Raw genomic sequence first — 15,175 nt, 5'->3', positions numbered from 1 at the left:
TGTAGTAGGTTGATTTTATAGTCTCTTTATTCCAACGATAAGGAAAGAAGTTTTTTAGAAAATTTCTGAGAATTTAAATTGATTATTGAAAGCTATTCCTCTCCATGCACGTAAAATAATTTTTCTTTCATTCAAGTCTCATGTTTTTCAGAGGTTTTAGAGCTTTTGCTTTAATGTAGATCCGTTGGATTAATTAAGGGGTACTTTATAGTCAGATAAAGTCATGTTGTACTTCACTATGACAAGTTAACATCATATATTAAATTGTGACCTTATCTACTTGTGATTTTAAGCATTGCTGCATACACTTCAGTTATCTTTTCCTTTGAACACCTGTTTAGAAAAGAACTGTCATACTAATTTCCTTACAACCGTGCTTGTTTCACTGATGTTTCTCATAGTCACCCATCTCTTTTCACATTCAGATAATATTTTCCCTTTTAAGGAAAAAGTATGCTTGCATCAGCAATAAAAATGAGTAACTGTTAGAACTGGAGTAAAAATAACTACCAAAACATTGGTACATCTTTTTGTTTTTACTTCCAGATTGCAGCTCTGATGATAACGAGGGCAGTGATGAAACAATGGAACCCCAAGTGACCAAGAAGAGAAAACGTATGTTTGTTTTTGAAAGGAACAAGCTTTTTACAAAGTTGTATTGCATGAGGAAAATGTTGCTGGTTTTACATGCCAATATGTAACAGCATTAAATGACTAACACTCTGATCATGGTATTATTGCAACTATTCCATTTTCAAAATCAACAACTACCACATACAGGCATTTTCTCTGTCACCCATGATATTTACCTGTTGAGGGCAAGCCCAGGGTTTGGAGTTATGAAACCCTGTAAGTCATCTATTGACAGTATTTCTGTGGTTTTAAGGAAAGCATTCTGGTGTGCTTTAGGAACAATTCTTTGAAGAGTACATTTACAGAAGAGTAAAGGGACGTTGACATTTCCATTTCCACATCTATGTGCTGCCCACATTATGTTCAAATCATGTTGGGTATTTGTGTGTGAAATTACTCTGATGTTGCACCCACTCATTAAAGTAAATCCATGTCTGCTGCCTCTGATCGAAAAAGCACTTAGATCATAGACAATCGACTTGCAATGTGCTACCATCTCAATTGAGCTTTCCTATGAGATAACTCCTTTGAACCATCTGGAAATTTAGATAAGTGTAGCTCCATATTTTATGCAAGAAAACAAACTTGGAAATGTCTATAAGTATATTGTGTTGTTAGGATTGTTTTTTAATTGTAATTTTGTCACTCATCTCTTTTATGCATTTGGATCACAGTGTTTGATATAAAAGAAGCAAAAATGGTTGACATAGGAAACAAACATAGTAAAGATAAGCAATATAACAAATTGTATATCTTTTCACATGTGCATACAGATTGCAGTTCAGATAGTGGTGATGAGGCTAAGAAGCCCCAAAAACTCAACAAGAAGAAAAAAGGTATGTCTGTTTTAAAAAGAAGACTTCTCCTAAAGTTACTTTCTTAAAAAAAATTGAACAAAACCTGGTAAATATGTGGAAAACCTGGTTCAAACAGTGCGCATCGTGTTTCCTTTAGTGCTTAGAAAAATATGCAGTTTATGTTTTTTTAGGACAATATTTATTAATTGCTCCTCTTCTTTGTTCACATTTTATATCATAGTTAGGATTTAGAGGAAGAATAGTATATTTTAAAAATATTGGTAGAGATGTCAAATTTTATGTTTAAATGAGTAAACTCAGAGTGGGAAAATAATGCTTGTGCCACATATTCAAATAATACAATTCAAGGTGCTCTTCTTGGAAGCACTGACATGTTCTCCTACATTTTTGTATAAGTAGAACTGGGGATTCACAGTGCCATGCGCCCTCTCCCCCACACTCCCCCATCTTAAAGGCATTTAAGACTCGCCACAAACCGCGCTCTGAAAAGTTAACTTTCCGTTGCTTGCAAATGACGTTTTCTTCTTGTCGCTACAAAATGCAGACAGTAATGAAACGTCATCCCTTGTTATCTTTTATCTAGACCTGAGATGTCCACGCTGCTATGTACACTGTGTTGTGGGTATTGACTGTAGTTGTATGTATTGACTGTACACTATAGTGTCTAATTACCGACAGTAACAAGCTGTGTGTGTAATTTGTTGGGATCTATGGTAGTGCATGTCTAACACTTCTGTTACACCTCATTCGAAACTAGGTCAGGTTACAGGCATGAGACGTTTCTTTGTGCGCGAGTCTTCACACCCTAAAACTAAATAATATCAAGCTTTTTCAGTTTTTGTTTTTTCACAAAGTCATTTGTAAGTGAAGGGGGTGTGTCTGAGGGGGCTGATAGGGCCAAAAAAAACGAAAAAAAAATAGCACTTAAAGAAGGATTGATTAATGTTTTTTACTTTTTACAGGTGGAAGAAATTTTTGGAGTGAAGATGAATCAGCCAGAGTTAAGGAATATTTCAAAACAGATATCAGACTAATGAAAGTCCCTGGAAAACTGAAATGTCAGATGTTTCAGAAGGAGTATCCACTTCTGAAAAATAGAGATTGGACCAGTATCAAATTTAAAGTCTATAACATAATACAAAAACGACGGAAATCAACTTAATTTTCTCTTCGATGTTGCACTAACCCAGCGCCACAGGTATACTAGTATGTAACTTAACTCCTGATATATTCCTTACTTAATAACTGTAATTACTGTAAATATGATCTGTTCAAAATTTAAACTGTTGTTACATGATGACCTAATGCTGTGTTCTTTTTGCATATTTTCGGACATCATTTTATCTTTCTTTTCTTAACTTAAGTTTGTAATTCATTGGAACGAATGAAGTTTCATAAATACAACGGTTGAGAACTTACTTCTGTGCATTCATATGAAGTTGCTTTGTGAAACATCTAGAAACATGGTAGCAAAGCGTGGTAGAAGAATATTCCATCTTGTTGTAACTTGACTTCCTTGGACAATCGGAAACTGAGTTTAACTGTGATGTAGGACTGTTTGATGAAGCTTATTAAAAGGGCATTTCTTTCCCTTAGGCTGCCTTTAATGTTTCGTGTATACGGTATCCTTATACAGTAGTTACACATGTGCGTAATTAGCCTACTGCAGGAAAAATTACAACATACACAATGATACAGTATGCTATACCTTGTAGGCTATGTCATTAATTGTCAGTGTTATTTAATACTTCATAATAGTGAACATACTGTTACTGTGTTTAGCTAGTACTGTACATTTTACGGACCCGGGTTTCCCAGATATAGTCCCATGGTATATGCTTGATATTATGGTCTAAAGTAAAGCAACCTACTTTATAATATGCCAACAGTGGCATTTGTCACCACAGAGCTAAATATAGGCAGAATGTTGCGCCACCACCAGTGATTTGTTATGCCCCAAACTGCCAAAGTGTAACTTAAAATAAAACATTAAAAAAACCGTCAGCAAACTGCATATCCACTAACACTTGAGCCGGTGTAAGAAAATGTGTAAAAGTAAGTCTGCCAGAACTTATGATCCTAGCAGGATCTTCAGAGGCTAAATGACACAATGAAGAAGATCCTGCTAGGATTGAAACGTCGGTCCAACTTACTTACACGAAGTCTACCTTAGTAAAACTTGTGATCCTAGTTATGTACATGCATGGGGGTGATGGGCAATTCCCCCGAAAAACTCAGGAAAAAATCTCTAGTAGAGAAAATCAGTCTGAAAACAATTGTAATCAACATATGCAGTTGAATTTCAAATTAAACGGACAGACTACATTTCACCTTCATGCATGCTTACATTTTGTCAGTACTGCAGTAATTGTTTATCTGAGCTCAAGGTCTTCTGTTGATTCTCTACATTTACTTATGCACAGCAAAAGTGTGAGTGAAGTTTATTGTTATCATCATATTCAAGACTGTCAACTAACTTACTCTAATCCAATCCCTTACAAAAGAAAATCAGTATATGCAGGCTGAGGATTTGTTCTAACTGCCATTAGCAATCAGAAATTTAGATATAACAGTATAATGAGAGCAGATTAAGGAAAACCTTAATGAACACAAACAGTGTAAAAGTATAACACTTCCATCGATAAACATGATCTTTGTATTACAGTAATGGCAATGTACTTTGTCATATTTTGTCAAATTCTTTGATAGTTATACTACCTGCCATCAGACGACCATGACCTTTAAACCATTAAAAGCCTGGTAGTTCTGTAGATCATACAGATTTGTGGGTTCTGCCCTTAGCATTGTGCTCTGAATGGTCATGTGTCCGCCTCCTAGTGTTCATATTTTTTTATATTTTTTTTATTATTTATTTATTTATTTATTTATTTATTTATTTATTATTTATTTATTTATTTATTATTTTTTATTTATTTATTTATTCATTTTTTTCTTCTAGTGTTCATAATTACCAAGTGCATTTTGCTGTTGAAATATACTTGCTTTGAAGTAGACAGAGGCATAAAATTCAATTTTCCAAAAAAATAGTCCAATGATTGTTGTTAGTTAATGTAGCTGTATTTGCTATGGTAGTGGAATAGTCAAAGTCACTGATCTCGGAGTGAAGAGCACAAAGAGAATATTTGGTCACACATCAAGATTCTTATCCATAGTTTTCTGTTTATTGGTTTGATTTAGTTTTGTTGTTTATTGGCTGCTGTGCAGAAACTATAAAAGGTGTTTATCTCACAATTGTTTTTTTTTTTCATTTCTTCCTTATTCTTTTCTCTGTATTCAACAAATGTCATTCCAGAACTCAATTAACATTCCACTATTTGTGAAATATCTTGAATTATCATGTGGATCATTTATATGCCCTTTTAAAGAATCATGCAACTTTTCTCAGGATACAGTCTTTCTCTAAAAGTAGTGCAATGAATTTTGTTGGTATTATTGTATCACTATGGAACAAAAAAAAATTAACTGCAAAGCGAGCAAGAATTGTCGTACCAGGGCAATTCACTACTCTCCTTACACGGTATGTTTGGCTCCCAATAGGCCTATGTGTGAACTTGTTGATCCATGCTTAATGCAGCCCACTTTGCGCGTCAGCTAATTACCTGAAGGTACCAGTTCATTGACCATGTTAACCCCCCTCCCACTTCCCTGTACTTATTATTGTAGTACGCATGCGCACTACAAAATTGGTGTTACTAGTCCTCTCCATCATCTTCATGGCTGGCTGATGAATGCCAGCTGAACATACACTCTTCATTGCATTGTCAAATTCACAGGTTGGCTGTGCAGGAAAAATCCAGACTTGGATTTGCAATGAATTGTGGTGGTGAACAGTTAATTCTGCACACGTAAATAACATAAATCTCATCGCGTAGCTTCTTCAAAACTTAAAATTCTCTACTTTGGTTCGTTATTCTCGAATTGAACAAGACAGGTAACATTTGAACGCAGTTAACGACATCCTGCAAAATTGTTAATCGTATTATCTGCAGGGGCGGATCCAGGGGGGGGCCCGGGCCCCCCCCGTTTTGAAAATCCTGATATTTTTTTACCGCGTTCGAGGGAAAGGGCCCCATGCGTGATCAGTGGCGTAGCTACGGTGCGCCTGAGGGGCCGAGGCCCCCACTGGGAATGGGGTAAAAAAAAATGTTGTAAAAAAATAAAAATAAGTGCGATTCACTTATATTTTTGTTCAATAATTTGGGAAATAGAGTTACACAATTATCTCGTCTGCATCCGGCAGAATAAGAAAATACAATATCTGTAGTAATCATGAGAATGATCACAGCATGGCATGGCAATGGTCGATGCGACGATTGCGACCATATACCACGAACCTTGTTGTGCTGCGCGATATCGATATCTGCTGAAAATATGTTCAGTGCTTCCTCCTAGCGCAACAATCTATCAAAAGATTGGCTCCGTTTGTACTGAGCCGAGGTATCAGGTTTTCATATATTGCCTCGAGTCAAAAGAATATATGCAGGCGCGGATCCAGAGGGGGGTCCAGGGGGTCCGGAACCCCCTGCTCTTAGCCAAAAAAAATAGAGAGAAAGAAAAAGAGAGAGAAAAAAAGAGAGAAAAAATAATTAAATTAAACGCCAATGTTAAACATGTAGGACGTCAGAAAAGCGGTTATCCTCACAAGTCATCCAGGTGTGTCTTTTCCGTCAAATGAACTATAGTGTGCACGCGTGCTACACGTGCCAAAAATGCCTAACGATCTCAATTTTCAGACCGAAAAGTTTCAAAATTAAGGTGGTGTTGGAATTTTTTTCACTGGTGAGGTTACAGAGCGGTAGGCTGCTAGGATGCGCTAACGAATTTTTCATGAGCAAACCCCTCACCCTTCCAGAATCCTGGATCCGGCCCTGCATCAGAGGGGATTGGGGGCTAAAGGCATTATGATTTTTGTATCATCTCAACTCATCTGATATGTAATATCATAGATTGTTTTTTTATCGCTAATTGAGAAATTGCAGACATGAGATCCATATTTTCAGGCTAGGTACATGCTGCTTAGAATACTCGGGAAGTGCCGTTTCCGGCCATCTGGGGGGTTTGTAAAGCCAAAAATTTTCTTGTACGCTCCGCGCCAACCGATGATGGCGCTCCGCTTAGATAGTCTTACGTTCAGGCGCGGCTGGACCAGTCAGACCCCCCCTGTCACAAATCCTGCATCCGCCCCTGATATGTCATTGAATATTCCACAAAAACTTTTTTTTATGCCCACGAAACTGTCGAAACACTATTGGTAGAGATATAAAATATTGGGAATTCTGAAATTCCTGCAAACATGCGGCTGTGCCTGTTCAATACTCACTACTGTATCGCCTTTAAAAAATGATGAGTGGAAATAGTTTCTCCTCTCCAGGACCGTAACGTATCGTGGGTATAGAGTGCGTCTGATATACGAACGTACGTAGTACGTTCGTACGTCTATGATGATATGCACTGTACTGTACTGATAAAAACATAGCTGAATTTCACTCCATGAGAGTGATCACTGAGCACATTCCGGTATAAGAGTGAATTTCCACTCCATTGGAGTAAATCTTAACTCCTAATAGAGTTATAGTCACTCATATTAGGAGTGAGGGTTAACTCCAATAGAGTTAAATTTCACTCTTAATTTGAAGTGCGCCTAGTGATCACTCCAATGGAATGAAATCCACTCATTTGTTTTTAGAGTGTTGCTAGATATATGAAGAAGAAATTTACATACCAATACATGTTATCGGTCATCGATTGACACAAAAACCCAATAAATGGCCTAATTAGCACCGAGCCACCAATGTGGACCATTACCGAAACATCGATGCGTGTTAGTCTTCCATCCCCTTCCTCTAATGCTATTTAAGTCCACATGTGGGCATATCCTGCAAACCTACCGGTAGCCCACAGGGGTTTGAGTTGGGAGAAAGGCCTTGACAGCTTGAAACGACAAATGATGCCAACTTCCCTCAAGTTTAAAAGTCTGGCGGAGTTGGCAAGGCCAGTCAGGATGAAAGAGAAAAAATTTTTTGGCATTTCTGCCACCAAAGTTGCACATCTTTTTGGTTGCTATTTTGCCTCACAGGTGCCATCTCCTGCGATCTGGGGGTGCTGAAATTTCACATTTTCTCTGTACGCTCCGCGCCAATCAAGGTGGCGCTCCGCTTAGATAGTAACCTCCGGCCCCCCCTCACAAGAAAGAACAGCCCCCCATGGCCCCCCATTCAAAAAATCCTAGCTACGCCACTGTGCGTGTAATTTTTTGTAAAATAAATTTGCAAAAAGAGTACACCATCATTCTGATAAAGTGAAGGTTAGAGGGGCACTCTGACTGCATTAATAGTGTCCATCTGGAATGGGGCATCCAAGATGAAATGGCCTGGAGTAGCCTGGTAAAAAGTAGTTTGCATCACCACCTCCTCCCCAAAGACGTAAATCCCAGCTCATTGCTCGAAATTGCAAATATATGCCCGGCAAACCATGAATACATGATATATTGGAAATAAATTTTACTCCATAACTTTCACGAAAAGTAGCACCAGATTGCACCGAGGACCTCCATATTTTGTGAAATTTTCCAAAGGGGGAGGGGGGCACCCACTCCCCTTAGACCCCTCCCCCAGGACGACGATTATGCATTTCCCATCTGGGGCCCCCCCCTTCGGCGAAATCCTGGATCCGCCACTGATCTGTACTACTTCAGCTTTCGCAACATAGTCACTTGTAAAATTATTATTGTGGCATGGCATTATTATATTCTATATGGCCGTGTATGGCATATATTACGTGTTTAGGATGATGAAAAACCAGGGCCAGGAAGTCGACCAAGCAGTTTTAAATAGACCGGAGGTAGTGACAATTGCAATGATAGAATATAGACCTACGTGTATTCGTTAGATTAATCGTCCTTTAGGCCTTCGGATGTTCCGTATGCTCTTAAATTTTTGCTAACTAAGCGAGGGTAACATTAAGATGTTAAATTTGACCAATACTCTGTGTATCCTCTGTCACGTCCGAAATAGACATGATTCGTGAATGACAGCTTAGTTCTGATGGTTTTAGTCATCATTTCTTCGTTTATATTGCAGGCATATGCTGGCAAGAGAACTGTTCATAAACATTGCACAATATAGCCTAGCCAACTAACTGAGTTTGACTTTCGCCACACACTACAATGACAAGTGTTTGTTTACAAATACAGTTGTTCTAGTTGAACACGAGCACCGCCGTTGAAATTTTACAAATTCAAGGTACGATGACAGAGTTGCCGAGACTACAATTGGACCAAATGATGGTGGTAGGTTATGTCCTCTGTAGTATAATTTGACCTGGTAGCAATAGCAAGACCTCGAAAAGACTTCACAAGTAGAGAAGTGTTTGACTGTCCTCGAAAAAATAGTAAAAATGTAACGACTTTTCCTGTAATATTTCAAGCTTTGCAATAGGTCTTCAGTATCGGGCATACATAATGGACAGCGTTCTACAGGTATGTCATGTACAAACACTGCTAAGTAGTGGTCCTCGAAAGGAGGTGCTTTGTTTAAGTCCTCAAAAATATAGCCATGCGCGTATGTGTGTGACGCTTAAGCTTGTATGCACGATAACTCAACAAGGGATTGACTGATCATGATCAAACTTGGTGGGTGGGTGGCCCATAGTGAGTAGATGAACCCTATTGTTTTTGGTGCCCACAAAGGTCACCAAAGGTCAGTTATGGTCCAAAAACCCAAAATACTAAAACTGCAATAACTCCCAGTGCCAATGTGCGACAAGGTTGATATTTTGGGACAAGTTGTGAACTGGTTAGGGCAATATTTTGAAACTTAACGGTCATGTGATCTGAGGTCACCAAAGGTCAATTAATGTTAAAAAACTAGTATTTTTGCGATAACTTGAGAACGAATTGTCCGTTAGGGTTGGGAGTTGCTTCAGTGTAATCCAATTGTCGACCCACATCTGGGTGACCCTTGACCTCAATTTGACCTTTGGTGACCTTTTCATGTTTTGGGGATTTTTACAGTTTCGATGCTATTTTCAGATGTCAAAGGTACCTTCCGATCATAAATATGGATAGGTTTGACCCCCGTGTGACCTTTGTGTGCGAACTTATATGGGGTCAAAGTTTTCGGTCAGAGCTAGGATGGCTGTACAGACTTATCGTGTTGATTTTTGGAATCAGCAGATCAAACTACATTTGAAACCAAGGTCAAAGGTCACATTAGAGAAAATGTGCTTAGTTTGGGAGAAAACGGGCGAAAAAGAAAATGTTTGGTTTTGATGCTAGATTTGGATATCAAAGGTACCTTCCGATCAAAAATGTCAATAGGTTTACCCCAGGTGACCTTTGTGTGTGAAGTTTTATGAGGTCAAAGTAAAATTTCAGACATTTAGTGCAATAATTCCCAGTTCCAAGGTGTGACACGGTTGATATTTTGGGACAAGTTGCAAATGGTATAGGGGAATATTTTCAAACTTAACGGTCATGTGATCCGAGGTCACCAAAGGTCAATTAATGATAAAAAACTAGTATTTTTGCGATAACTTGAGAACGAATTGTCCGTTAGGGTTGGGAGTTGCTTCAATTTAATCCAATTGTCGACCCACATCTGGGTGACCCTTGACCTCAATTTGACCTCTGGTGACCTTTTCATGTTTTGGGGATTTTTACAGTTTCGATGCTATTTTCAGATGTCAAAGGTACCTTCTGATCATAAATGTCAATGGGTTGACCCCCGTGTGACCTTCGTGTGCGGAGTTATACGAGATCAAAGTTAATATTCACACATTGAATGCAATAACTCTCAGTTCCAAGGTGTGACATGGTTGATATTTTGGGACAAGTTGCAAATGGTATAGGGGAATATTTTCAAACTTAACGGTCATGTGATCCGAGGTCACCAAAGGTCAATTAATGATAAAAAACTAGTATTTTTGCGATAACTTGAGAACGAATTGTCCGTTAGGGTTGGGAGTTGCTTCAATTTAATCCAATTGTCGACCCACATCTGGGTGACCCTTGACCTCAATTTGACCTCTGGTGACCTTTTCATGTTTTGGGGATTTTTACAGTTTCGATGCTATTTTCAGATGTCAAAGGTACCTTCTGATCATAAATGTCAATGGGTTGACCCCCGTGTGACCTTTGTGTGCGGAGTTATACGAGGTCAAAGTTAATTTTCAAACATTGAATGCAATAACTCTCAGTTCCAAGGTGTGACATGGTTGATATTTTGGGACAAGTTGCAAATGGTATAGGGGAATATTTTCAAACTTAACGGTCATGTGATCCGAGGTCACCAAAGGTCAATTAATGATAAAAAACTAGTATTTTTGTGATAACTTGAGAACGAACTGTCCGTTAAGGTTGGGAGTTGCTTCAATGTAATCCATTTGTCAACCCGCATCTGGGTGACCCTTGACCTCAATTTGACCTCTGGTGACCGTTTCGTGTTTTGGGGATTTTTACAGTTTCGATGCTATTTTCAGATGTCAAAGGTGCCTTCTGATCATAAATGTCAATATGTTGACCCCAATGTGACCTTCGTGTGCGAAGTTATACGAGTTCAAAGTTAAATAATATTAATGAGGTCACAGGTCAAACGTCAAAAACTCCCAAGTTGCAATAACTTAGCTACTATTTATTGGAATTTCGTCAAACTTGGTATGATGATATTGGTAGATAGTCTCCACACACTGATGTGTGTTGCAATTGATATCATGCATGTTTTTAAGGGGGGGGCTAGCATTATTTCGTTATGAAAAGTTTGTATGCACAATAACTCAACGAGGGAATGACCAATCATTGCCATACTTGGTGAGTGGGTGGCCCATAGTAAGTAGATTATCCCTGTTGATGTTGGTGCTCATTTCATGAATATTAATGAGTTCATGGGGTCAAACGTGAAATACTCCAAATTGCAATTACTTGGCTACTATTACTAGTCGGAATTTCGTCAAACTTGGTATGATGATAATGGTAGATAGTCTTCACACACTGATGTGTGTTGCAATTGATATCAGGGCTTAGCATTACTTTGGCAAGAAAAGTTTGTGAGCATAAATTACTGTTGTTGTATTAGGGCTTTGTTAGAAATTTCCCTATGAATGGAACTAATGAACAGCAGCAAGGAACCATGAAATGTTTTCATTCTGGTTCAAACCTCTCAGATGGCCGGAAACGGCCCTTCCCAAGTGTTCATTCTGGTTCCCTGGCCTCTTGCTAACCTGAGGCACCTAAATTTTTATGTAGAAAAAAGGCACATTTTTAACCTGAGGAAAATTGGGGGGCACGTGCCCCCGGTTCCGCCGCCCTTGGTCCAGGTATACAATTGACTAGTTAGAAAAAAAAATGATCGTGCAAAAAGCGTGGTAGCTGCCCAGATGAGCTGAGCTTACGGTGGTGTTACACGGAAATATTCGGGCATCATGATGATAAATAAATAAAGGAAATCATGGAATTGTTGGGCAAAAATTTGAAAAAGATTCAGGCAAGCTACTGCATATTTACATATATATATATATGTATATATATATATTTGCAGAGGACAAGAAATTAGGGCAAAAGTCCTGAAAAATTCAGCCAGCCTAAGAGGAGACCCAAAAAAATCTCTCCTCTTAGGCTGCCCGGATTTTTCAGGACTTTTGCCCGAATTTTCTTGTCCTCTGAAAATTTGGGGGGCAGTGTGCCCCCCCCCCGCCTCGTACGCCTATGCCCCTCATGGAACAAAAGGTGCACCTTGGTGCAACTTTTTTGAACAGTTTTTTTCTTATCTGCAATTTAAAAGTACTAAGAGTATAAATAGAAAACAACATGGTATATCACTAAGAAATACAAGAGGATTTGAACTTATGTATAAAATGCTGAGAGCATTCAAATTTTCCCAAAACCAGGGGAACAAAGAATAGCTTCAACCATGAGATCTGCAATGTGGTCGATATCATTTATCCCACGTGGGAGGTGTAGTTCAAGGCCACACGTGTGTGCTGTTGGATATGCCTTGAATTTTTTCCCCTCTGAGGCAGTAAAAAAATGCACATCAATGCGCTTGGTGAATCCATTGGGGGGAATTGCATCAGCACCAGTGCAGAATCGCAGGATGTGATGCAGTCCGATAATGGCATGTGACGTGCTTCCATCGTCGTGAATGACATCTGTACCACATTGTCCAGCTGTGTATATAAAGGAATAAACATTTGTAATACATTTCAAATCAAAATGCATTTTTTTCAAGCACAAGTTAATCCACCTTTCCCCATGCATTACGCATAAAGTTTATGGGATTCAGCCCAGCATCTCCTGTCTTCAATTAAAAATGAAGGTAATTTTAGCCAATGTTAAACTTATTTAAAAGTTGTTAATATATTGCTACATTTTTAAAATTTAATGTTGCATTCCATGTTTAACAGTTTAAGAAGCCCCCCCCCCCCACCCCATGCTTGTTACTACCTGTGTGGGATTTAATTTACATGCATTTTATCATTTAGCGTTTTGCATTTATTTTTTTCAGTGCAGCAAATTAGTGAAGAGTGCATGTACTCAGGCTATATTAGAATGGTCAATTACTTGTGTATCAGGGAACCTACGGTAGCAGCTCTCTGGTGTGAAAAAAATTACATGCTCCATGAAAAATTATACTTAGATTATTTTAATTGATGCAGTAACCTTTCCCAAACATTGGTAACTTTTTTATGTTTGGAAAGAATGGTAGGGATATCCGTTATGATAGTTGTGCATGTTTTTGCGTGACTAATGTACATTTGTATGTGTTTATGGCATATGTTGAACATTATGGTCTAACGAGTTTGTACCTTCGCATCTCATCAGGAATTGTTCAAACAGTATATCGAATCTTCCTGCTGTTCCAAGTCCAGAGTTCCCTCAGACCAATTTGGCCTAAACAACTTCTTGAGATCCAAGAATTTTAATACTTTGGAATAAGATGTAAATAAAGAACGGAGAGGTCCAGGGTCTTCCGCAACCATCCCCCAAAATCCACCAACAGCTTCCAACCCTTGCTGAAACTGATCTATTTCTGCTTTGCATCTGTGGACATACAGATCATAATTATAAGAACAAAAAACTTCGTTGATATAGGATACAATTTATTACAAAGTTTGAGACATTCTCAAAACACTTTACACCAGAAAAACTTTTGGTTTTCCATCGCTACTTAATTGTTCTTTGGCCAAAAGGCGTTCCTCATCCCTAATTTTAAAACAGAGACTGGTGAATTGTTTCAAGCAAACAAATGTAATCAGACTTCAATGGTGAAATTTCTGAAACGTGGGGTCTCCTATATGCTGAAATGAAATCACTGGGTTTTTAAAAAATCCCCAAAAGACTATCCTGTACATGGTTTACATGTATACAAGTATGTGATTTCTCTGGCTATAAGTTGAATGTACACAGCTTAGACCGTCATACCTGTAAAACAAATGCTGTTTGAGGAGGATACGTATTTTGTCTTCCTTTGTCTCCAGTGTCATCGTATAGATACCACTGCATCCGTTGTTGGCAGCCCAGTCACCCATTGTTGCAATTGCATCTGCAACCATGCGATCAGAGGTGGCATTTTTAATCTGAAATTGAAGTTTTTAATAACAAATATTCACAATTAAGTTGTATATGTTGTATAATACAAGGGGCATATTTAGTGTCTGAAACTGTCAAGGAGGGGGGGGGGGGGGTTAGTGGATCCCTCTCCAGGATTATTTGAAAGCAATGTTTAGTAGTGGAAAGAGAACTCCAAAAAGGAATCATGTTATCTAGGCGAAGCGCCATCATTGTTTATGTAGATATCCTTTGTTTCCCTAATACAGCATGTCAATTAATTATTTTTCATATAGCAGCAAATTAATTGGCATTAGAGTACATTGTATCATGATCAGTGGTTAATAACTCAATTAAAACCATACACCATGTATTACCATGTTCAACCGAGACGACACATCTCCGTCAATCACATCATCGATCTGTATGTCTTCCTCTGTCTTTCTGCCAACCATCATGTCATACAGAGTTGGGTGAAGCCTCGAGAAACCTGGTCCGCCATGGAGTATACTCCAAGCAACAACACTCCCCGCCAGTTTGTACTTTCCCTTCTCTAGGAGACTTATGTCATGAGAAAAGTATAAACGGCCCTCCTTCCTCTCAAAGACACCCAGGTTTGATAACTGCTGTGTAAGTAGTTTAATATGGAAAAATAGACAGGTGTACATTCTTCTAGACGGGTAGTTGAATATGTAAATAAGGCTTGTAGAATATAAACTATTAATGCATACATACAGCTACAATGAAAAACATATATGATTTTGTGTTGCATGGAAGATCATTGAATATGTTGCGAAAAAGGTAATTATGGCATATGCCCATTCAATCCTCCACAAGATGAAAGTATATTTATTCATAATCTAACACATTAGTAATAATAAATTCATATCAAACCTGATCGAGCTCATCCACTGCCATTTCTTTTTTCCTGTCAATGTTGTTGGCATGCTTTTGCTATTTTTTCAGTTGGCTATTTTGTTGTCGCTATTGTCCTCTTTCCTTTCAGGCCTTTTTTCCTTATTCATTTATTTTTTACCTATTATTTTGGTGATATTTGTGATTTCCCGAAGACAAGTTTTTTGTATTGAACTTTATGCTTGCTTGTATCCTTCGTAATATGATATACTTTCTTGTACATTTTCTTTATGTTTTATAGTCTCTT

At 38.3% G+C, this 15,175-nt stretch overlaps 1 protein-coding gene across 2 annotated transcripts; it reads right to left on the bottom strand.

Moving 5' to 3' along the window:
- Positions 1-12,166: 12,166 nt before the first annotated feature.
- Positions 12,167-14,487, bottom strand: LOC139984247 (uncharacterized). Of its 2 annotated transcripts, XM_071998073.1 has the most exons (4): positions 14,391-14,487; positions 13,888-14,042; positions 13,272-13,506; positions 12,167-12,632 (listed from the first exon to the last, which is right to left on the bottom strand). In XM_071998073.1, exons 1-3 carry the CDS (start codon positions 14,469-14,471, stop codon positions 13,284-13,286), a joined length of 459 nt encoding a protein of 152 aa, XP_071854174.1. In that variant the 5' UTR covers positions 14,472-14,487; the 3' UTR covers positions 12,167-12,632; positions 13,272-13,283. The 2 variants fall into 2 exon arrangements, with proteins under 2 accessions (XP_071854174.1, XP_071854173.1); XM_071998072.1 differs by lacking the exon at positions 12,167-12,632 and having other exon boundaries at positions 12,997-13,506.
- Positions 14,488-15,175: the final 688 nt, after the last annotated feature.

Source organism: Apostichopus japonicus, chromosome 17 (genome assembly GCF_037975245.1).
Source record: "Apostichopus japonicus isolate 1M-3 chromosome 17, ASM3797524v1, whole genome shotgun sequence".
Classification (NCBI taxonomy): Eukaryota; Metazoa; Echinodermata; class Holothuroidea; order Aspidochirotida; family Stichopodidae; genus Apostichopus; species Apostichopus japonicus.
Note: the sequence above shows the minus strand (reverse complement) of the source record. Positions and strands in the feature narration are given on the sequence as shown.